The sequence below is a fragment of the Penicillium cosmopolitanum genome, assembly GCF_028827165.1.
Source record: "Penicillium cosmopolitanum strain IBT 29677 chromosome Unknown utg000008l:1.0-4398992.0:1.0-4402845.0, whole genome shotgun sequence".
NCBI lineage: Eukaryota > Fungi > Ascomycota > Eurotiomycetes > Eurotiales > Aspergillaceae > Penicillium > Penicillium cosmopolitanum.
The window spans coordinates 770,817-792,376 of NW_026622678.1; the positions used below are offsets into that span (position 1 = coordinate 770,817).

General features: G+C 49.1%; 5 protein-coding genes across 5 annotated transcripts; 4 read left to right on the forward strand and 1 right to left on the reverse strand.

Annotated features, from left to right (window-relative positions):
* Positions 1 to 6,405: 6,405 nt before the first annotated feature.
* N7509_006839 (C2H2-type zinc finger protein) lies at positions 6,406 to 7,646 on the forward strand (the record flags this gene model as incomplete). The annotated part of the gene is made up of 4 exons (XM_056631476.1): positions 6,406 to 6,687; positions 6,748 to 6,881; positions 6,935 to 7,466; positions 7,530 to 7,646. 4 exons carry the CDS (start codon positions 6,406 to 6,408, stop codon positions 7,644 to 7,646), a joined length of 1,065 nt encoding a protein of 354 aa, XP_056487027.1.
* A 3,977-nt stretch (positions 7,647 to 11,623) lies between these two features.
* Positions 11,624 to 13,181, reverse strand: N7509_006840 (cytochrome P450; the record flags this gene model as incomplete). Its single annotated transcript, XM_056631477.1, has 3 exons — positions 11,624 to 11,766; positions 11,815 to 12,530; positions 12,598 to 13,181. 3 exons carry the CDS (start codon positions 13,179 to 13,181, stop codon positions 11,624 to 11,626), a joined length of 1,443 nt encoding a protein of 480 aa, XP_056487028.1.
* Positions 13,182 to 13,688: 507 nt separating this feature from the next.
* On the forward strand, positions 13,689 to 15,536 carry N7509_006841 (Amino acid/polyamine transporter I; the record flags this gene model as incomplete). The annotated part of the gene is made up of 7 exons (XM_056631478.1): positions 13,689 to 13,799; positions 13,852 to 13,922; positions 13,973 to 14,086; positions 14,134 to 14,216; positions 14,269 to 14,670; positions 14,723 to 15,048; positions 15,102 to 15,536. 7 exons carry the CDS (start codon positions 13,689 to 13,691, stop codon positions 15,534 to 15,536), a joined length of 1,542 nt encoding a protein of 513 aa, XP_056487029.1.
* A 1,191-nt stretch (positions 15,537 to 16,727) lies between these two features.
* N7509_006842 (uncharacterized protein) lies at positions 16,728 to 18,189 on the forward strand (the record flags this gene model as incomplete). The annotated part of the gene is made up of 5 exons (XM_056631479.1): positions 16,728 to 16,922; positions 16,992 to 17,096; positions 17,159 to 17,383; positions 17,465 to 17,607; positions 17,679 to 18,189. 5 exons carry the CDS (start codon positions 16,728 to 16,730, stop codon positions 18,187 to 18,189), a joined length of 1,179 nt encoding a protein of 392 aa, XP_056487030.1.
* Positions 18,190 to 20,742: 2,553 nt separating this feature from the next.
* On the forward strand, positions 20,743 to 21,168 carry N7509_006843 (uncharacterized protein; the record flags this gene model as incomplete). The annotated part of the gene is made up of 2 exons (XM_056631480.1): positions 20,743 to 20,983; positions 21,053 to 21,168. The coding sequence occupies 2 exons, from the start codon at positions 20,743 to 20,745 to the stop codon at positions 21,166 to 21,168; spliced, it is 357 nt and encodes a 118-aa protein (XP_056487031.1).
* Positions 21,169 to 21,560: the final 392 nt, after the last annotated feature.

The window sequence follows — 21,560 nt, forward strand, 5'->3', positions numbered from 1 at the left end:
TCCCAAAAAAGGGTGTACATACCTATAGCGCCCAGCAGGGTAGGCGGGCCTTTCGGATATGCCACGCTCCGAAGAACCAACACAAAATCTTCATCCTCATTGGCCAAATATCAATCCCGGCTAGTATGAGTGCAACAATGGTTGATTGCCCTGCCCCTGAGGTACAAGTTGAATAGATTACAAATTGCTTTCAGGTGGATTTTCCTGAATCTGCCTCGCCTTGCTGAAGCCACATGGCCTGATCAACATTTGCAATGCTGAAACATCCTGCATGATATCGACCTGAAGAAGGTGCTACATGACATACGACTGGCTGTAAGTACGAGCCAGAGGTGTATAGTGCTTACATTGGTTCCTAAATAGGCATGGACCACGTATGTACATACAACACCAAAATTACAAGCAGGTGACTACGTGACTAACCAGGTAAGCCGTACGAAAGGTGGGTAACTGATCGTTTGTACACTACCCGATTCGGCGCGGCTTTTGAAGCACGAGCGCCGCCGCCGCCGCCGCCGTTCCTTGGCAATGCGCCTGGTACCTTGGTCTGATGTGGACAAGAGAAGGTCAGGAGAGCAATCCTATGTACATGTACGAAGTAGAGTTTAGTAATCCACAAGCATTAAACAGAATGCTTACTATGGGGCAATTACAGAAGCCCATTGCTGCTGACATGGTAACACTACCAGCCATGGATTTAACTTTCGTTGGGCTGGGTTTCTTGCAGTGCTCCATGCTCCTCTGTGTTATGGGTATTTAAGCGTTGTGATCTTACCACCGGCTGATCTGTGCAGATGGTGGGGGAGTGCGTAATTCAGGGCCTAGCTCTTGCAGGGTCGCCTGGTTCCCCAGAAAAGCATTGCGGAGGCCTAGCCCATCCAAAATGGTGGCTCATAATCTTTGAGACCTGGGCAATGAGGATGAGGTTGATTTCTATTTCTGTACGGAGCATGCATTGCGAATATGCCTTGGTTGACTGCCATTTGTGAGTTCAAAATGATTCATAATGAATATTCATTCATGCTGGTCGCCTTCGCCACGGTCGCGAATATGCAGTCTGCTTGGTAAACTGGGGCATTGACAGAACAGTAATGATCGATGTGAAGTTATTGGTTCCGCTATGCAGATCGATCTCCTTTGGGGGCAATGCTTGGCCCTCGTAAACGTGAAAATCTATCAGCTGGACCCGTCTCTATCATACGATGCTTTTTCTGATTGATTAACCTTCATCAATCTACCCCTCCGTATCCGGGTGCATTCTACAACCTTGAATGAAGACCCTCCCTTTGCTGGACCCGCAGGGGAATTCATGAGCTTTCATAGGCCAAGTAAGAGGCAACCAGCCACGGTCAAGGGATAAACCTCACAACCGCCGATGGGAGGACCCACACCTCGCGCCCCTAACCGCTTTGGGCCAAATTGTGTGCGACTTCGTCACAAGCCTAGGGTTATGAGGCTGACAGCTCTGAATCTTTCGATTCCTGTGCATTTAAACTAGGCTAGACTGGGTATGTACATCAGTCGGACAGAGGACGGTTTTTAGGGCTATTTTGGGGGTTGCGTTTTGACGGGATGTACCATGTTTGTTATGTAGTATGCTTATGCAAGATGGAACAAGTCTGGTTCTGATAAACGCCCTATAAAATAAAGTTGCGAAGGATTGAAGGTTGTGTTGCTGAGCCTCTGGGAATGGGCTATGTCGGAATCCTGGCGCATAAAGGTTCAATCAGAGCCGTGGGTTGTCCGGGAGGTGCAGGTGGGCGCATGTTGGGCGCGGGCCAACCCCCCAGATTGAGAGTCCTGTATGATTACTACAGATACGGAGCACGCGTCAAGAACTGTTCCGTATATACATCCGTATAAAGTATGTAAATAGTTATGAAGGGTGGGTTGGTTACTGATTACAGAGATATTCGTCAGAATCAAGCTGCACGTGCAAAATGTAACCAACACAGCCAAGTGCGATTAGATTACCAAATACAGTCAAGTGCAATTAGATTACCCAATCGAGTAGTGAGTGCGAGGGCGACCGATTGATTTGCATCACTGAACCCTCCCCCGAAAACCCCAACGGTCAGGGTCGGCCCCTCACAAAGTACTCGTACAAGAAGTACGGAGTATGTACGCAGAGCTAGTCGGCTACCGTCCACTGGCGTGCGAGAATTCCCCATCCACACATGACTCGAAGTGGAGGAGGATCAAGAAGGTCCAAAGTGCAGATCCTCCATCTGAGGTGAGACGGGACCAGCCTTTCCCGTAGCCCAGCCCGCTGCAGAGTTGTGAAGATTATGCAATTCTCACCATGAAGATTTTCACCTGGTCAAAGATCTTAGGGGCCAACTTGAAGACTTCCTCTCTACAGCGTAGCACTGTCATTTTACTCTTACTTTCCTGGGAAAGAGACCCACCACGAAAGCGTCCTCTCGCAACTCCAAATAGCATGCGCTAAAAAAAATTTGCCCAGGTTCACCGATCGGCGGGGCGCGTCGAACTGGCGAGACCGTGAGAACAAGTCACTCAGAGCCTCGCAGTGGAGCCAAGGGGTGACATATCGCGATTGTGATTTGCCAGCGCGGATTTTGTCCGGGGGTTGCTGTCGCCCGAAGCTATCCCTTAGGGTGTGATGGTGTGGACCCCTCTGCTTGTCCGATAATCCCCGGTCCTCGTCCGATGGGAGTAGACTGTTTTCAATCTGGTCGCTCCCGACCTGTTGGAACCGACTAGACCACTACGTGGATAGTGTGAGAAATGGAGTAGGGGGATGAATGACTCAAGGATAATAACAGGATTTCCCGAGCCACGAGGCAGTACCTACAATTTCAAGATGGAGTAAGATCACTTTACATCCTTCACCCTACTCGTAAACCCCATACATAAATATCCACCGCAGTGTATCTCCCGATCGGGTATAGGGTAAGAACGGGGTATGCTCGATAACATTAACATACTTTTTTGAAGGGTTAGGGCGGACGGTAGGGCGACCCTCACGGCCCCGGGATCGTCGTCTAAAAAAAGAACCAACAACAAACCCGAGGCGATGACTCGCTCGTTCGCGAACCTGCACGACAGCCATCTGCAGTCGGGGAGGCAATGACGCCCACTCCATCTTCAGGCCCCGTCAGGCCATGGGGATGAATTCGTGCATACCTGCAGCAGCACATGCGGTTCTCGTGTTCCCCTCTATCGCGCTGAATCATTCCCAATTCTGGTGCGTTCCCCGGTAATAATATCGTAGGAGTGACTAATGGAGGAGTGTATGGGGAGGTATCATTTTCCGTTCCCTGACTGTACAAGTATAGAGCCGATGAGTCGATGAGTCTGTCGATCAGTGCAAAAAAGGGGGGGAGGCGAGGCGAAGACCAGGGAAGAGCAACTAGCGGCACCGTAATTCTGGCTCGCTCGTCATGATCCGCGCGATATAACGGAAAGGAAGTTGTAAAGGACTACTAGGAGAAGACAAAGAGCCCACAATACGAGTGGGAGATTTGAGTAAACCACCACCACCACCGGAGAACCGGTGTATCGGGTAATACCAACTGGTTTTTTATCTTCCTCATTTGATTTGTTTTATCGAGTATTTGGAAACCCTAGTCCACCTGAGGTGTCCACTTGGTTAATCGCAACGCTAACCATTTTCGGAGCCTGGTCGGGGGAGTGCGCCATGACCAATAGGTACTCGTACGGACGAGCATGGTATGCACTTTGGTTAGATACGCTAGTCCTAGCTAGGTTAGTAAGCACGAGCAAAGCACGAGTCATTCTGCCCTACGCCGCATGCGGACTAGACGCCTTTTTGAGTGGGGCAAATCCCCACGCGAAAAAAAGCACACGGCAAGAAGGGTCACGGTCGGTCACGGTCGGTCACGAAGGTCAAGGGGCGGGATCGTCCAGCCCCCTACGGAGTAGATACTAATTTTATCTAAATTTATACTTATCGTGCCGATGTTGGAGCGTGAAGATGAGTTGCGATTGGAATTTGCATTTTGCGCGATTCCCACTTCCACCCTCCCGCACGGCACCAAATATGCCTTGTGGAGAATGCGCAAGTCCAACAGAGACCAAAAGAGAAAAAGCATTTGGAATTGCGACGGGGTGGAGCCGACAAGAGTCCCCACGTCAGGTCCCTTATTCATACCTGTGATACTGAGCCTGTGCTGACTCTGGAATTGCAATTTCGCTGATTTGCCCGGTATACCCATTACCTGGCAGGCGTGACTATCCGGATTCATGATTCGTGGACTTCTACTGCGTTCTGTATATCTCCATACATCTCGGTATCCTGCCAGCCCAGACCTTGCCCCTGCGTCGTGCAGATTACTATGGCAGGCAATGTGGATGCGAAGGATTTCTTCTGGAATGCTTGAACGAGTGAACAGTTTTGCAACAGTTTCGCCTCGTTTGTTTCAGAATGCTTAAGGCGGCCGTCACGGCTGCAGGTTGCCACCACCAGGGATCGATACCCCTGGCGGCAGAGGAGGAGAAGGTATTCTCCGAACAATGCCGAGCATGGGGTACAGGAACTAGTACGGAGTACGGGAATAAGTACCTAGCTATGCCTGGGTTCATGGGCAAAATCTACCTGCAGTCGGGCGTAGTCTGGGGCAAACTTGAACAGAGAGGGGTGAGTGGAGAACGATTGGCATAACAATCGGGGTTAGAGGATCGATAGAGAAATTGCAGTGTACAGTAGCGGAGAAGTGTCAACAGAATGGACTCCATGTTCTATTTTTGTGTACAGGATAAAGCTGTGCCGCATCGCGGGAGAGTGATGAAGGCCGTGAGATGGGATGATCACGTTCGAAGCTCGAACTATAGTGACGTCGGGCCAAAAACAAGCCCACTCATCAAGCTGGAAAGAGGTTGTAACGATGACAGTCAGTGGAAGCTCCCGGACGTTCATTCGCTATATCGAGTAAGGGATCGGCGGGATGAAACAAGCTACTGTGAACAGCACAGGGCAACAGAGGGGCCAAGACGCCAGGATGGCAGGGCTTACTTTCACTGTGGTCGAGGCGGATTGGTGACCCACGAGGCAGAATCTACACTGATCTGGGACCACCTCCAAGCTTCAAGCTTTAGTACGAGTACCAAGGGTAGGCCGGATTATCCGATCCATGATGCTCGTAGTTAACAAACCTTAGGCATAGTACCCTCAAGATCTCACCTGTTGGAAACTACCATTGAATCATTCTCCAAGTTGAAAATCAACATGAAAATCTCTGGACGAATACATACACCCTAATACAGGAATCAGCCTCACTCCCCGAGTCTAATGTAACTAGTGTTTAGTCCGAGATGCACATACAGATACACCGCATACTCCGTACATATCTTGTCCAACGGCAATACCAAGACCGCCTCCGCGGTAGCCAATCATGCCGAGGTTCGCAACACCATGCCTAATCAGGTCTAGTGGGAACAGGGGAGGAATCCCGCGAGTTGCCCAAAGCAGCGAACCATCGCTGGGCTCCACCGTGGGGCAAACCCGTTACGTTCCGTGGGAGCTTGGACTTTGGACTTTGGACTGGGATCCACGCGAGATTTGGAATGAGAACTTACCTGGACGGGATGAAAGTATACTTCCCGATGTTCCTATTTCCCTCGATCAAGTTGCGAGAGAATTCAAGATTGAACAATGCTATTTTGGCTACGAGTAATCCGTACTCGCATGTATCCTAGTCAATCCAACATCCCAATACCACTCAACCGGTAGCGAGCCAACAGCCTCCTCATTGGCGCCATACAGCAGATCGCCATTGGAGAGCCGTTGACATGGGTCCGCAGTCGGCTCAGCCGCACCCTGGGGAGGAGGGAGGGAAGGAGGGAGGAAGAATACCAGAAATCTTACAATACATACCTGGGTCGGTATTATGATTATTTCTCAAAATTAAATTATATTATGATTAAATTCCTAAACATAACTTCCCAGATCAATTCGAGTTAGCTCATGCTTGTCTGATCATCCCGCAGAACGATCATCACCTCCACGCCCGTGCTTGGTTCCCTACGATCTAAGGTTAGCTCCGTATTTTTCGTTCTTATTTTCCCATTATATTTCCTTTTTTTTATTCTCTTTTTTTTTTAAAAAAAAAATCGATTTTATTTCTTGATTTATTCCCCTGCCCTTTCTGTTATTTTAATTCCGTTAATTTCCTGGAAGTTTAATCATCCAACAGTCGATCCCATCTGTACCAACCAGCCCAGCTCTTCTATATCAGTCCACCCTCCGCCGCTTCTTCACCTCTTCTGCAACTTCGGATTTCCCTTCCTCTCCGCATCCTTCCTACAATTATATTATATTATATTTCATCACATTACCCTAGCCTTGGCTACCTCTTGAATTCCTATATATCTCCCTCTCCTCTCCCTCCTCCCCGCCAACGGCCTTTCCATCCTTTTCACAGGATGGCCCGAGGACCCTCTTTCGAACAATCATCATCATCAGTCACGACTTTGTCTTCCAACCCTCTCGTCTCTGTTCTGAACAGCCCGATTGCTTCTAGCTCTCCGTCGCCAGAACCATCTCAGTCGTCAACCCCCACCATGGTTGGCCGCAAGAACACCATGTGCCGCAGCCCGCAGGCCGATGTTCCCACCTCCGTTACCTATACTCCCACAACCCACCGCATCAGTAAGGCAAAGAAGGGAAAGCGCGTTCATGCGTGTGAATTTCCCGGATGCAGCAAGGTATGCGCCTTCTCTATTCCTTATGCGCCGGCGCAATCTGTTAATCCCAATCGCAACTAGGTCTTTACCCGCGCCGAGCACCGCAGACGCCATGAACTGAACCACAACCCCGAAGCCTCCTACCCTTGTACATATAGTAGCTGCAAGAAGGCCTTCCACAGGCCCGATTTGCTGGCGCGCCACATGGAGCGACAGTGAGTAGCTCTTAATCCCCATGGAATATCGCAGAATGCTAACCGAGTGACAGCGAACTCGACTCGCAAACAGACCAGGCTCAATGGACACCACAAACCCAAGCAGCCTCCCTGGGGGAACCTGTCCCGCGATGCATGTCTATGGATTCTGGATCTTTGATTGCGGGCACTCAGCAATCTCACTCTATGTCTATCGGCTCGATTGTGGCACCAGGAGTTCACCCTGACCTTGCCAGCGACTGCGGAATGGTCTGGAGCAATATGGAGTTGCCTCTGCAGCAACGCCCTTCCACCAACCTGTTTCAAAACCATATCCCAGAAACTTCCGATGACAGCCCCTTCTACTCATCTCCGGCAGAAACCTGCCCCTCGCCTCTATCAGACGCGACATTCTCTCTCCCCACAACCTCCAGCTCCTCCATTTCCTCCATTTCCATGATCGACCAGTACCCCAAGGGCCTTCTCAAGGAGTTGACTGCGTCTCCGCTTCAGATGGCCTCTCCACTGCGGTGGGAGGGCCCGGAGACCGGAATGCCTCCGTCGCATTTGGTTCCCATCTCTCTCGAGGAGAACCTCATTCAACCGGTATGTGGGAACCCTACTGTCGACGATTCCGAAGTGACTATTCATTTACTAACTTGTTTCCAGCCTGTTCAGTGCAACTACCCCTCTCCTTCCTGGTCTAGCGCGGACTGCCTTCCCTACGAAGACCCCCAGTCGCTGGGCCATTACCAGCCAATGGGCTGGAAACAGTGGGCGATGTGAAGCCCAGCTTCTTTCTGGTCTTTGATTGAGCGCGACCCGTGTCTCATGCACTGCGCGACTCCATCTCACGACTTATGACGACTCTGACCACTCCCCTCCCGGCCGCCTCGAGCAGCCAAGCGCGACCCACGCACCCCACCGGGCGTAGGCGTGACGGGCAAATCTACACCTCCCCCTCCCGCGGTCCCCTCCTCGTGGACACACAATAACAACTGGCCAAACTATGGCTCGGTTGAAGGCGAACAAAGAGACTCGCCAAAACGCCCAGAACGCCCAACCCGCGCTCCCCCGCTGCATCCGGCTTCGGATCCCCAGGTCAGCGGCTTTGACCGACAGGCGTCAAACCTCATTCGCAGGCCGGGGATGACCGGTGCGCGACCGAGGAGCCTCCGGTGGAGACGCTTCGGTTCAGGCAGGAGTTCTCCACTGTGAGGCCCAGAGTCAAACAAAGAAAAAAAAAAAGAAAAAAAAACACAAATTTCCTTCCCCCTCCCCCTTTGTTCCTCTCTTTCCCTTTGTATCTCCTATTTGTGATGCATTGAAGTAGCAGGTGTCCTAGACTAAGGATTTGTTGGGAATAGATCCTTCGGCGGGTGTTTTTTTTTTTGGCGTTGATTCGATGATTTGATGAAATCCACGCATCCTATGTTTTTCTGGTTGCTCTATACCCTGGATTAATTTACGAATACCCTATGTACCATGTTATTGTGATCTTTATAATTTATACATTTTCAATATCCGAGTGGTTGTCTTTCCCTCTATGTCGTACCCCATAAATATACCCCAAGCATAAGCCCTATCAAATCGACAACCATGGATCATTCCTATCATCTGTGGTGCCCAGGTGGACAACTTTAGACGTGAGCCGTGGTTCAGTGGTTCAGTGATCTTCGACTGATTCCAAATTCCAAATTCTTTATTTTCCTACTTGAGCTCTATTGTAGGCTTGGCAGGTTAGACCTTCCCATCTCCCCCGTGTCAAAACTAAAACTAAAACCAAAACTAAATCTCCAGGGCAATCAAACTTTGCAACCGCACCGATCGTCGTTGTCTGGACCACAAGGGCAAATGAGCCAGAGAATCCAACTCGGCTACCGCGTACGGAGCCCTAGTACTCCGTACGGAGTACTCCAATTTCCATTCAACTCGCCATCCAATTCAAGGCAAAGCTCCTCCTAACTTCCGACGATCCGGAGTTCGTGTTCGCGTTGCAGTCCTAAAGCTCTCTGCACATCTCGTTCATCTCTGGCCACGATCGGTCGATCTCCGCCCTTCTGAACGGGTCTCGCCCCGACTCCTCCGACCGCCAAATAGATTAATTGAAATTACACCTCCGTGGCCCTGGTACCCTATCTTCTTAGACCACCTTAGTCCTTGCACGACTTCCCTTCTCATACGCGAACTCAAACCCCGACGTATCCGCTCTATCTCCTGTCTCTGCCTGTCTCTGCCTGTCGTAAGCTCCACCCCATCACCCCTTTCAAGCTTATAGGCGAGCTGGGTTGCGTTACGACATACGCGATGCGACACGGAGAACCCGGCCAATGCACCTGGGTCCCATAAATTCGATTCTTCCCAGTCCACAAATCCGCACTGTCCAGGCGCCCGTCGATCTGGACTCGGCAGGTGTCGGCCGCGGAAATGATGGACCACGATTATTGGGGGAATCCTCCTCCAAGCTCAACTCAGCTCAGTTCAGCTCCAGTCTCGTAACCCCGCTAGTCTTCTTTCCTCCAACTGACGTGGAAACGGTTGACTCGTGCGGTTGCACTGTAGCGTCGCGTAAGCCTATGCACATACATAGTGCAGCCCCGTTATTGTTGCTTAGCTGAGTCTAACTACTACAAGTATTAGTAGCTTCTTTTTCGCGTCTCCTTTTCCACCCAGCCTTGTCCTCTTGCATCGGAGTCTTCCCTCCTTCGGGGATTTTTAAGCGTGGAACAATACTCCGCATTTCCCGAAGGAGTTTGTCATAGGCTACTCCTTAATGTTGCTGAGCTGGGCTTGCATGCAGCAGGCTGCAAGTCAGGCAGATAGGCGGGCAGGGAGGGTAGCGGACAGGGGTAGGAAGCAGATCTCGCCAAAGGATCGGTTAGTCGCGTCTCTGATACGATGGCACTTGCTGGGATGTACGAGTATGTACATCCGTAGGTGAGTGGAGGCGGGTTCGGGGCGTGTCGATCAGGGGGGTGGAGGTGTCTCCGACGAAGAGGGGGGTTATCTCCGTTGTCACGAGGCTCTTGGGTGTGGTCCGTGTGGATGAGATGAAAGGAGTGAATGGAAAGTCTGGATAATCCCGAAGTTGTTGCGACGCCTGCCGAGCAGGATTCTCGCCTTCCTTCCAAGGTTGTTTTTCCTCGGCTGGTTGGTGGAGAGTACGAAGTGCCAGTGGAGACTCCGAAGAAGTTGCCCGCTTGGGTGATGATCAGTCGCTATGGAGTACTCTGTGGACGTACGAATAGACACAGACGGACCACACTTTCGCTCTTCCAGGTGGGGCTTTGCTTTTAGTAGCCGCCACTTTGATGAGGATAGTCAGTGTCAAGCTCAAGGAGTAGATTCCCGTCTGGGCTCAGCGCTGGCGATCGCCTGTTCGCCAATTGTTTGCTGTTACATACTCCTTACCGACGGAGTAGAGGTCAACCGTACGCACCGCACCTATTAAGCACTCAGCTCACACTCAGTAAAATAAGTTTTTATGGGTCTACTTATCTTCGATTTTTTTTGGCTGTTCTATACTCCCTCATAACCCTAACTCCGCCTAAATGAATGCCACTTTGCCCCGCTTGACGTCCCAAGGATAAACTGAAGCTACAATTATCATCCTATGCTACTCGTATACTAGTAATACTCCCTTTATCGATTTTCGCGTTTTTTACCCCCTTTTTTTTCGTATTTCGTTTCTCTGCTGGCACTGCGTTGGGTATTTGCTCGTCTTCGTCATGGGTTGAAACCTTTTTTTTTCATTGTACAAACGGTCTAAAAATTCCGAGATGCTTATTAGTATTCATCTGTGATCTTCTTTCTCATTAGGAAAAGCGTCCTCCTTAAAATCCTGTCAATGGTAGTATGTATTCTCTCTGAGTCTCCTCATACTAAATTCTAGAGATCCAGCAACTGCAGGAATTGCACCTTGATTTATATGATCATGCAGAACAACAGTTGATACAAAAGGAAGACTTAGTAGCTGGAATACGATTTTGAGTTAATCCTCGAGAAGTGAAGTCAAGCCATTGGGTGATAGCGGCTATCATATTGCATGGGTTTGGTGTTTGTCTAGGCAAGGTATCCATCTAAGAGAGATACACAAGGAATGCTATGTAGCAAAGAAGAGTCAACGCCTAGAAGGTCATTGAGCCAGACTAGCAAACATTATATCATGCATTTACTAGGGAGTTTCTTCACCAATGCAGTCATCTTGCACAAAGTAACCCAAGCAAGCAGAAATAGAAAGTTAGTAAGAGCATCATTTATCAATCAAACTATCATGAAAAGTGTGCTTTATAGATCCAAGGAGCATCATGAATTAGAGTCGTGATAGAGAGCTAAATGGGGCTTCTGAAAACGAGCCACTACCCAGACTTCACTCTCTTTGTTCCAAAACATAATAAAAAATCACTATAATTCAGTGGACCGAGATGATATTAACAACCGGTAGTAGATCAATATGAATATTATGGATCGATCTAGGCCGCAGTCATAAAAAGCACTTGGGATATTTTAAGCGTGAGAGAGCTTGGCCCTATTTTTGATATTGTTGAAACAATCTTCCCATTTGGTCTTGGCCAGGACTTGACGTTGCCTTTGGTGGATGGAAAGTCGATGAAATCCATGCCGTATGGGCTGAGGACAGGAGGGAATTTCCTATGTTTAAGGTAAATGATAACTTGGTCCGGTGTCAAAAAGACCCAAGATAAATCTGTGAATGCTTTTCATTTCTACATAATTTTCATCTTATATCATATGTTCGTACCGCATTAATCATCCACTGGCGTAAACTTCAACATTAGTTTTCTTCCGCGCGGCAGCGCAATAAATTCGTAGTGCTGCTCAATGCCTTCATCGTCTATAGTAGATGTCGTGAAGTTTGAATACACCGCCGCCATGACCAATTTAATTTCTGCATTCATTAGCCTCATCCTCGAAGATTCATACTCAAGGGACGCACCTTGCAATGCAAAATTACTTCCTAGACACATGCGCCCGCCACTCCCGAATGCAAAAAAAAGTCGCCTCATGTCGTGAATATTATCGCCTGCCTGGAGCCATCGCTCTGGCAGCCATTCCAGAGGGTGCGGGTAGACCTCGTCAATTCGGTGGAGGGAGTAAGCGGTCGAGCTGACTCTTACGCCACCCGGGATGTTATCGTACCCATGTAGAGAAGTGCCTTTTTCTGTCGTGGGGGTGACACGAGGGAGTTGGGCCGGGGCCGGGGAATGAAGACGAAGGGTCTCGCGAACCATAGCGTCAAGGAGGGGAAGGGCATCTATGGCGGAAGGAGAAGGGAGGGCCTTATCTCCGCCTGTGCTCGAGCCTGGGTACCGTAGGGACGGAGACAAGGTCATTAGCTCCTTTTGCAGCTTAGCTTGAAGCTCCGGCTGCTTCGATAGCTCCCACATCATGTATGTGAATGTGATGCCAGTCGTTTCATGGCCTGCGACTAGATGGTCGAGCAATTCGGACGCAACTGCTAGATTCAATGGACGCGGGTCGTGTTCTTTCTGTGAAAGGAGGCTCTGCTGCAACTGCTCATAGATGACTGGATTCGTGAATGGCAGCAGCTTCTCCTCATTGCTGAGAATCTCTTCGTTCTTGGATGCCTCTGTTCGCTCACAGAGCTCCATGCACCAGCCCTCAATGAACCCCATATACCGGTCGTCCCGACTCAAAAACTTAAACTTCTCATACTCCTCTGAGCCAAACCATCCACTCCGGGATATTGAACAGATACCTCGTTCCTCGTCTCAACCCAAACAAGAAAGAGGAGGTAAAGTCCATCCCAACAGCTTGGAACATCGGTAGGACATTCAACACTTCTCCATCATTCCCCGCTTTCTTGAGAATAGGCATCAATCGATCCCACAGAACAACCTTTGAGATCGTCTGCAGATCACCAGATTCCTGGAGAAACGACTTGGAGAAGGTCTTGCTCAACATCCGCTTCTGGTGTGCGTGTGGCGCATTGTGCACCATGCCGACCATGTTTTCAACGTTAAAATTGACAAAGGCATCGTTGTAGAAGGCGTGCTTCTCGAAAGCACCGGTATATATGACCTTTAGACCGTGGATGGAATTGACACTCAATTCCTCTGGACCGAGACGGACGATGGGGCCGTACTTTTGATGCAGGGCATCAATTGCGAGGACTTCTGTCCCTGTGCTGCGCCTGTGGTCAATCCAGCGCCTGGATAGGGGAGATGTGAGGTGGGCGTTAGGGATGGAAGAGAGCGGTGAGAGGAAGTAGGGGTATATAACATGATGGTAGATGAGGTAGGAGGCGAGGATGAGGAGGGCGAGGAAGGTGAAGGGGATCATGGTATTACGTGAGGAGGGGTGAAGAGGAGGAAAACAAAGATGCCAATCAGGCGGCAGTCATTTCAATTGACAGTCAATCCCAATTCATGTCATGATTTTCTCATGCAAGGAGTCGTCTGTCTAGTCCCCGCCAAAGCAGAGCAAAGTTCCTGGCGTGGCAATAAAATAACTTTGGTGGGGCCGCAACCAACACGAAGCCCTAACTGTCTAGCAGCTCACACTAAATAGCAGGAAGCTGCAACTATGCTCTAGTCCTGCTACAGAGTTTCACTGCCTCAGCTGTCTGAAACGCAGATTCTGTGCCGCGCGAATTGCTCCACTGTCGGCCAGACGCGCTGAGTGGATGCTATGAGGGGCGGAGGATTCTGCAAAAGTTAATACCACCATTCTTTTATAGTTACCCGAAGCGGCCTGCCGTCAACCCTTGCCTTTTCCCCGATAGTCCTTCATCATCTTCGCCGTCTATATTCCAGTATGCCCTGGAACAAAGACCCTTCAACAGTCACCATGACTTTCGCCGAGGAAGCCCCCTCCAGAGGCTTTGTCGCCCCTAAATGGCGCGGCACCCAGGCCGACCAAGCCGATATGAGTGCTCTAGGGAGAGATCAGGTTTTGCGGGTATGCTCAAGATTCCACGATCGCGGCAAATGTACATGAACTAACCCTGCAGCGTAACTTCCGATTTATCTCCATTGTAGGATTTGGCTGCACGTTGATCGCCACGTGGGAGGTTGTTTTGACGTATGCCATCCGTGTCTACATTTTGATTCAATGACTGATCGTCTATGTAGTCTACTGCAACAAGGCTTGACGGACGGAGGAACTGCCGGGTTGATCTGGGGATTCCTCATTGTCGCCGCTGGGTTTCTTCTTGTGTTCTTGAGTTTGGCTGAGATGGCATCCATGTGAGTCTACCGACACTTGAGGTTCTGCATCCAATCTAATTCCATAGGGCCCCTACTTCTGGTGGACAATACCATTGGGTATCGGAGTTTGCCCCTCCTAGCTGTCAGAAATTCCTCAGCTACATAACTGGTATATTCTTCTGTTTTCTACATTATTCACCGAATCCAAGTTAACAATATAGGTTGGCTGTGCGCCATGGGTTGGCAATGCGCCATCGTGTCGATCGCCTATCTGGCTGGAACGATCATTCAAGGCTTGATAGTACTAAACAACCCAGATTACGGTATGGAGGCATGGCACGGTACCTTGTTGGTGATCGCCATCACGCTGTTCTCGATCATATTCAACACCTTTTTGGCCAAGCGGCTGCCCTTCGTGGAAGTGTTGATTCTGATTCTCCATGTATGCGGTTTGTTTGCTATCATAATTCCGCTATGGGTACTTGGTCCTCGCCGCAGCGCGAAGCAGGTGTTCACTGAGTTCAATAACGGTGGATCCTGGAACAGCGCGGGGACTGCCACGCTTGTTGGATTCTCGACCACCATCACAGCGCTGATCGGATATGATTGCGCAGTGCATATGTGTGCGTATCTTCCCAATAATCTCCAGACTATTTGCTGACAGTAGGTGATTAGCCGAAGAAATCAAAGATGCATCTGAGACCTTGCCAAAGGCGATGATCACATCGGTATGCACCAATGCTGCCTGTGGTTTCCTGGTACTGGTGACGGTTTGCTTTACCCTGGGGGACATTGACGACATTCTGGCCACTCCAACAGGGTACCCATTTATGCAGGTGTTCTATAACGCAACAGAGAGTCTTCCGGGCACGAACGCCATGACCGCCGTTTTGGTGCTGACCTTGACGGCGAGCACGATCACAGAAATAGCAACAGCATCGCGCCAGTTATGGTCTTTCGCGCGTGACCGCGGCCTTCCTTTCTCGGACTTCTTTGGATATGTATGTCATTCCATTTTTTCCCTTTTCAGGCATGAGTCCACTGACAGAACAAGGTTAACCCGGGCTGGAACATCCCCCTGAACGCCGTGATGGTCTCATTGGTAGTGACGATACTCTTATCGCTCATTAACATCGGCTCTTCAGCCGCGCTTCTCGCCATAGTCACCCTTACTATCGGCGCAATGATGTCCTCGTACATCATCACTATTGGTTGCGTGCTTCTAAAGCGCATCAGAGGGGAGCCCCTCCCACCACATAGATGGACACTCGGCCGGTTCGGCATGGCCATCAACATTGGAGCGCTATGCTTTCTCTGCCCAGTGTTCGTATTCGCCTTCTTCCCGCTTACCTCGACCGTTGATCCTGAAAGCATGAACTGGTGTGTAGTCATGTATGGAGGAATCTTGATCATTGCGGTGGTGTATTATGTGCTGCGGGGACGGCACCATTACATCCCGCCCGTCGCGCTGGTGAAGCGAGAAATTTAGTTACTACCCACTCGTATGATGTTGGCATTGGAAGGGGCGAAAATAATTTTGTTTCATTATATTTAGAACGGATCATCTCGGATGATAACAATGCAGAGGACTTTCCTATATAATCATACTCGTACATAGGGGTCCGAGTCGAAGGCACAGTGGAGCGCGTGGCAAGAAGAGCCCACTTTGTGGATTTACTAAGTGGAGAAATCCACTTGAGCTTTGAATACTATGTAGATGGGATATTAATGAGCAGTACTAAAAGGAAGGAATGACTTGGCAGAGTATGTTTACTCATACGATATGCATAATGAGTCTGAAACAAGGTAGTATGCATTACCTATACATGGCTTCGCACCAAGTCTTCCCGACTTAGCACTGGCACCCCTGAGTTATATTCGAGTTGAATAAGAGGAAGGGTCAATTGAATTCAAAGGGAGAATCGAATTTTCATGAGAATATTACATATACTTGATGAAATTATTGCCCGTAGTTCTTCCTGTTTCCGAGTAGTACTCCGTCCGAGCCTTCTACTCCTTCATTATGGTGGCGTACGGAAGGTGGACCCTACTATGCGGCCCCATTTCCCGCCCGCTTGGCAGTTGGCGTAAGGGAAAGGCTGGCGCCCCTTATGCAGTCTACAGCCCGGCTCCATATTTCACCAACTCTATCTCGTAGCTAGCGCAGTCCCAAATTGCAAACTCCACCCTGTCGTGCCCTGAAATACGTGTATGTAGTTCATTCCTTTCGCCTGACTTTCCCTCTCATTGGATATTTGCGATCCAGTATGGAGTCTTGTCATTTTCTATTTGTCCGCTGTCAGTTTCTCATCGCGCACTGGTTCCCACGCTAAGCAGGGATATGGGCTTGGAGCAGGTACAGTGCATCGTTGGCTTTCAAGGTTTCGAGCTTCGGTTGAAATGCCGTTTGTGCACACGCGGCCGGCGGCTAGTAACTAGTAGTACCGTGACCAGAAGGATCGCTCCAGCTGATATCACAGCCCACAAAAAATTACTAATATACTAGTATCACGTTGCGTTGGATGTTAGACCTCTTCGTTTGAATTGTCCGAGCTACCTAGCCGCTATTCATGGAGTCGTCGCCATGATGGTTGATTATTATTATCATTTTCTATTTCTTTTCTGATCATTTTCCCCTTGATACTTCCACGTCAGACCACACCTTGGTATCCGCGCCGCAATGGCCATCAAAGTGCCCCCGGGCCAGTCGCCGCCTTTCGAGACGATAGACGACAAGCATCATGCCGGGATTATTATCATAATAGCCGCCATCTGCTTGGTGATCTCGCTGGTCAGTCTGTTGATCCGAGTGTATGTGCGGAAGTTTCTTAGTCCGTCATGGGGATCAGACGATATAATCTTGCTGGGCGCCACGGTACGCAATTGAAATCCATCGACAAATCAAGTCGTTATAAACGAGATTAACATCATACTATCATACTAGATTACTGCGGTCGCCGAGTCAATCATTATATTTCACTCCTCGAGTATCGGATTCGGGACCGATATATCACTGGTGGCTGAAAATGCCGTCAATCGCATACAAAATGTACCTATTCGTTACCTGATGCCGAAACGAATTGGATATAAGAAAGAGACTGACAGACACAGTCCCTCGTTACTGCCGACATACTCTATCTATTAACTCTTTACCTCTCGAAATGCTGCGTTATCGCTATCTACCTGCGGTTAACCCCGCGGGAGCGCCACAAGAGCTTTCTGTGGGCGACATTAGGGTTGAGCACAGTGGGTGTTATTGTTTCAGTGCTGGTTATCTCGGTCGACTGCGAGGGAAATAAGCCGTGGGCTATACCTGGCGTACAGTGTCAGAACCTAGTATGTCTACAATTTCGCTCTTGAGCAACAATCACGAACCAAACACACGGACATCGAATGCGATATACTAACAGTTAACAGTTCGCCCGCTGGCAAGCGATTGCCGCGCTTGACATCTCAACCGAAATTCTACTTTTTACTTTCAGCATCGCTCTGGTTTGGGGTCTACAGATGCATAATTCACATAAAATCGTGATCATAGTATGCTTTGCAGCTAGACTACCGTGCGTCCTCCTTCCGAGATCGATTCCTAAGCACCACTACGTACCTCAACTAACACAAAATTAACTGATAGGCTAATAATATTTTCGTCACTTCGTCTCTCCGCCCTCAGAGAATACGCAGCTACTGAAAATCCTACCCTCGCCGCAATTGGCCACACAGTCTTCACCCAACTCCAGCTCAACTATTCGCTTATAGCATGCACGGTATTTTGCCTACGCCCCTTCATGAGCGCCCTCACAACCCACTACGGCACAGCCGGCGATTCCAACCTCGGCAGCAGTAGCGGTGGTTACGGTTACGGGTATGGATCCGGGAGACAGGGAAATACCGACCCCTACGCCTCGGGGCGGTCGCGGGATTATGAGATGGGAAGAGTGATGGGGCGGGCCGTTCGCCGAGCAAGTGGGGTGTTTAGGGATAGACCAGATGTGACCGATGGGAGGGGCAATAAGACAGTTGTCAGTGAGGCTGCGAGGCCGGGGCACTCGAGGGAGGGAGGCAGCATACACAGTGGAAGTGATGGAAGCACAAGGATGATTATCCGGAAGGATGTAGAATATTCTGTTTCAGTGGAAAACTGAAGTACTCATAAGCCTTTCCCTCTGCACAGCATCCATCCGAGTCGATTTAGACACACTCAGTATTCAAGTCAAGAGTTAGAAACCTTGGAATATAGTAGAAGTGGGGCCTGCTGACAGGAATTACCCTTTTGAGACTGAACTAAGCATGCACTGCCCTCGGCCCCCAAACTGAAAACCCCCTCTCATATATTTTGAACGATCTACGCTTTGACGGACAAGCTTTCGTTTTGTGTCAGTCACCTCCTCTGTCCATCGCAGTCTCGGAGTATAATCGAGTCTCGTTCAGGATGAGCGCATTAGCTGCTGAAAGGAGGCCACCAAGGAGTGCAGTCGATGAACATGAAATGAAACTCCGCAGGAAACTTCAGAACAAGCTTAACCAGAGAGCTCACAGTAAGCGCCTGGGAATTGAGTCATTATACTGCGCAATGCTTTGATGGCTAACTAGCATCTAACAGGGGAACGACTTGCCGTGCAGCAAAAAGGGAAAGCCAACCGGACCCCTTATCAGATTGGCCGTTGGCGCCTCGTACAGGATAATCCTCAACCAAAGCCACATCTTCCAGATCACAGAAGAAACTTGAAATTCGCCAATCATCGCCTGTCGACTGACACTAAAAAACACCAAGAACCCTCAGACTGGACTGCCACAACGTCTACGCTAGGCTGTCACCCTCAGATGGCCCCTCCTCGAGCAGATTTTCTGCTCAGTCTCGTCCAGTTTAATGTATACCGAGGCCTTTACGATAATAAGCTTACTTTATCCCGATCAATTGATTCTATATTGCCGGGGCATGACCCGGTCGCCTTTGACACGGCTTTCCCGGGGGTCTTCCAAATCATCACGAAGGCAGAGACACCGAGCTCGCTTGCGTTGACTGAACTACAGACACGCATAATACATGCCCCTTGGATCGACCTTATTCCATTCCGACATATGCGAGATATCTTAATTCAGCAACAATGTCATTACGATCATATCGCGCTTCTACTTGACATCCTTGGCAACGTACCCCATCTCGAATCTCTTTCTTCAAATGATGTATTCCCGGCGTTTCAGAACAATGCAAAAGGCTATATTTCCGACCTGAAAAACCTGGATCAGGACGAAGATGGGATGACTTCATCTCGAGCAGGATTTATTATTTGGGGAGATCCGTCCGACGAGGATAATTGGGAGATAATGCCGGGTTTCTTGAGAAAGTGGTCCTGGATAATGAAGGGGTCTGAATATTTGATACGATCGAGTAATAAATGGAGAGCTATAAGGGGCGAAGAACCAATGGAGCAGCTGCTATAGTAGAAAATCAAACATTATGCGGAATAATATCACTAATTGCGACCACATAACTACTTTTCACATGCGGAATACGTGACAGCTGACCAGGCCCCAGTAAGGGTGGCTGATATTGAATGCAACCATGTTTGATAGTTGTTCAGCCATTTGCAAGACATAATTGCTGAACTGAATGATTCCTGGAAGCTTCTCGAAATCGTGACCTCTACCATTATCGGTAGGACAAGCAAGGCGGGCCACATTGTCTCATGTACAGTAGAGCTCGGGCCTCGAAGTAGATCGGGGCTACCCACCCCGCACAACGCAACGGAGATCACTCGAGTTAGCTGGTCCACTCTGAATCATCGCTTGGTTGAAAATGAAATGACACATATCATACGTGTTGAAGGTACAGTAGATTATCTCAGAATTTGACCACGACTATTCGAGGCATTGCTGACCACGAAGCCTTAATGCAACAGGTCACACTCAGCTGACATCGGGATCTGTAGTTCCTTCAGCCATGCTGGTTGCCTTGTCTGTATCGATTAGTACGGAGTATGATTTCCGAATAGTTTGGATAGCACTGTGAATCATTGTCTCAAAAATATAAGCCTTGGTTGATTCCTCGACCTAGCTAGGAAAGCAGGTCGATTCCATGCCGCATCTCGATACTACTTACTGTGGCATGATGTCATATTGCATAGCTTGGACGAATAACAAGCTCAGATGTAAATAGATCGCTGACCGACTCAAATCGCGGGCAGAACATGAAGCTTCGGTATCGTGTTAAAGCACTACTACTAGAACAAACACAATATGGCATAGAATATTGGGAATTGCAGGAAGTCGATATTTTTGAAGCTTGCGCGTTTGTTGGGCTAAAAAATCAAAATGCCAGCAGAAAGCCTTCATACGAAGACAGATTTCTACAAGCTATAGATCGACACATGGCACATACACAGCCTTATTAAACGACACGCGTAGGAGCGGGCGAGGTAGGTGAGACATGCTTTTCGCCCCCCATTGTGTACACTCTTTCGTCAGATCACGGGAAGAACTAGCTTTGTTGAACCTGACCAGAGCTTCCAAGAATAGAGCGGATTATCACTCATACCTTTTAGCCAAAGCGATGTTTAGGCCAAGCCGCAGGAATGTGGTATTTAAGAAAAGGGCAGATCCGCAAACTTCTATCAGATCATCAACACAGTTCATCAAACATCACCGATCAACCTTCTTCAAGTCCTAGCTTCAATTTCTACCACATCAGAGTCAAAATGCATTTCACCACTATTCTTGCTTCCGCCATTGCCCTTGCCATGGGCGCATCTGCGATGCCAGCACCCCCGGCCGACACTCGGTATGCCCAGCTTCGTCTGTTCGGGGAGCCTGGCTGTTCGGCACAGAACGAAGGCGAACTCGGTGTCTATGGCGACTATGTCAACAAGTGCAATACATTCCCCGGCGACACCCCTTATAGATCCGTCAGCTTCGAATACGCGATCAACAACTGCAGCCGTAAGTAGCCGATTAGCGGGATGTGTGATGTACAACTTGAATTGTTCAAGAACTGACCGATATCATCAGTGCGTGTTTATAGCGACGTCACTTGCCATTTGGACGCACATGACGTTCCTGTCCAGACTTGCCTCTCTGGCGACAAGGTTTACCGCAGCTACGAGGTTCATTGCGACCACCTCTAGAGCATCCATCTTCCCTTGGAAGTGTTTTGATTTGATTCGGACATAGCGTGGTCATACAAGCGTGGACATAATATTTGCATTCTAATTATTTCTGTGTGATTGAATAGAGGAGGATTTACTATCGTATTTACTGAATGGAATTAATTTATCTTCAAATCTGCGGCAGCAAGCAAGTTGAAGGGTCTGGTGGGCTGGTGGGTCTAGATCGACATGAATCCCCTCAAAATCGAAATCGAAATCGAAAGAAAAATAAATACCCAGAGGATCAGAGTAGAGGATAGTATGCTCCTATGCATTTTCCCTTCTCCTCCTTTCCTTTTCTTTTTAAACCAGATAAAATCTACCAAGTTCTGTGCATGACTAGTAATACCAGTAATATCCGCTGATAGCCG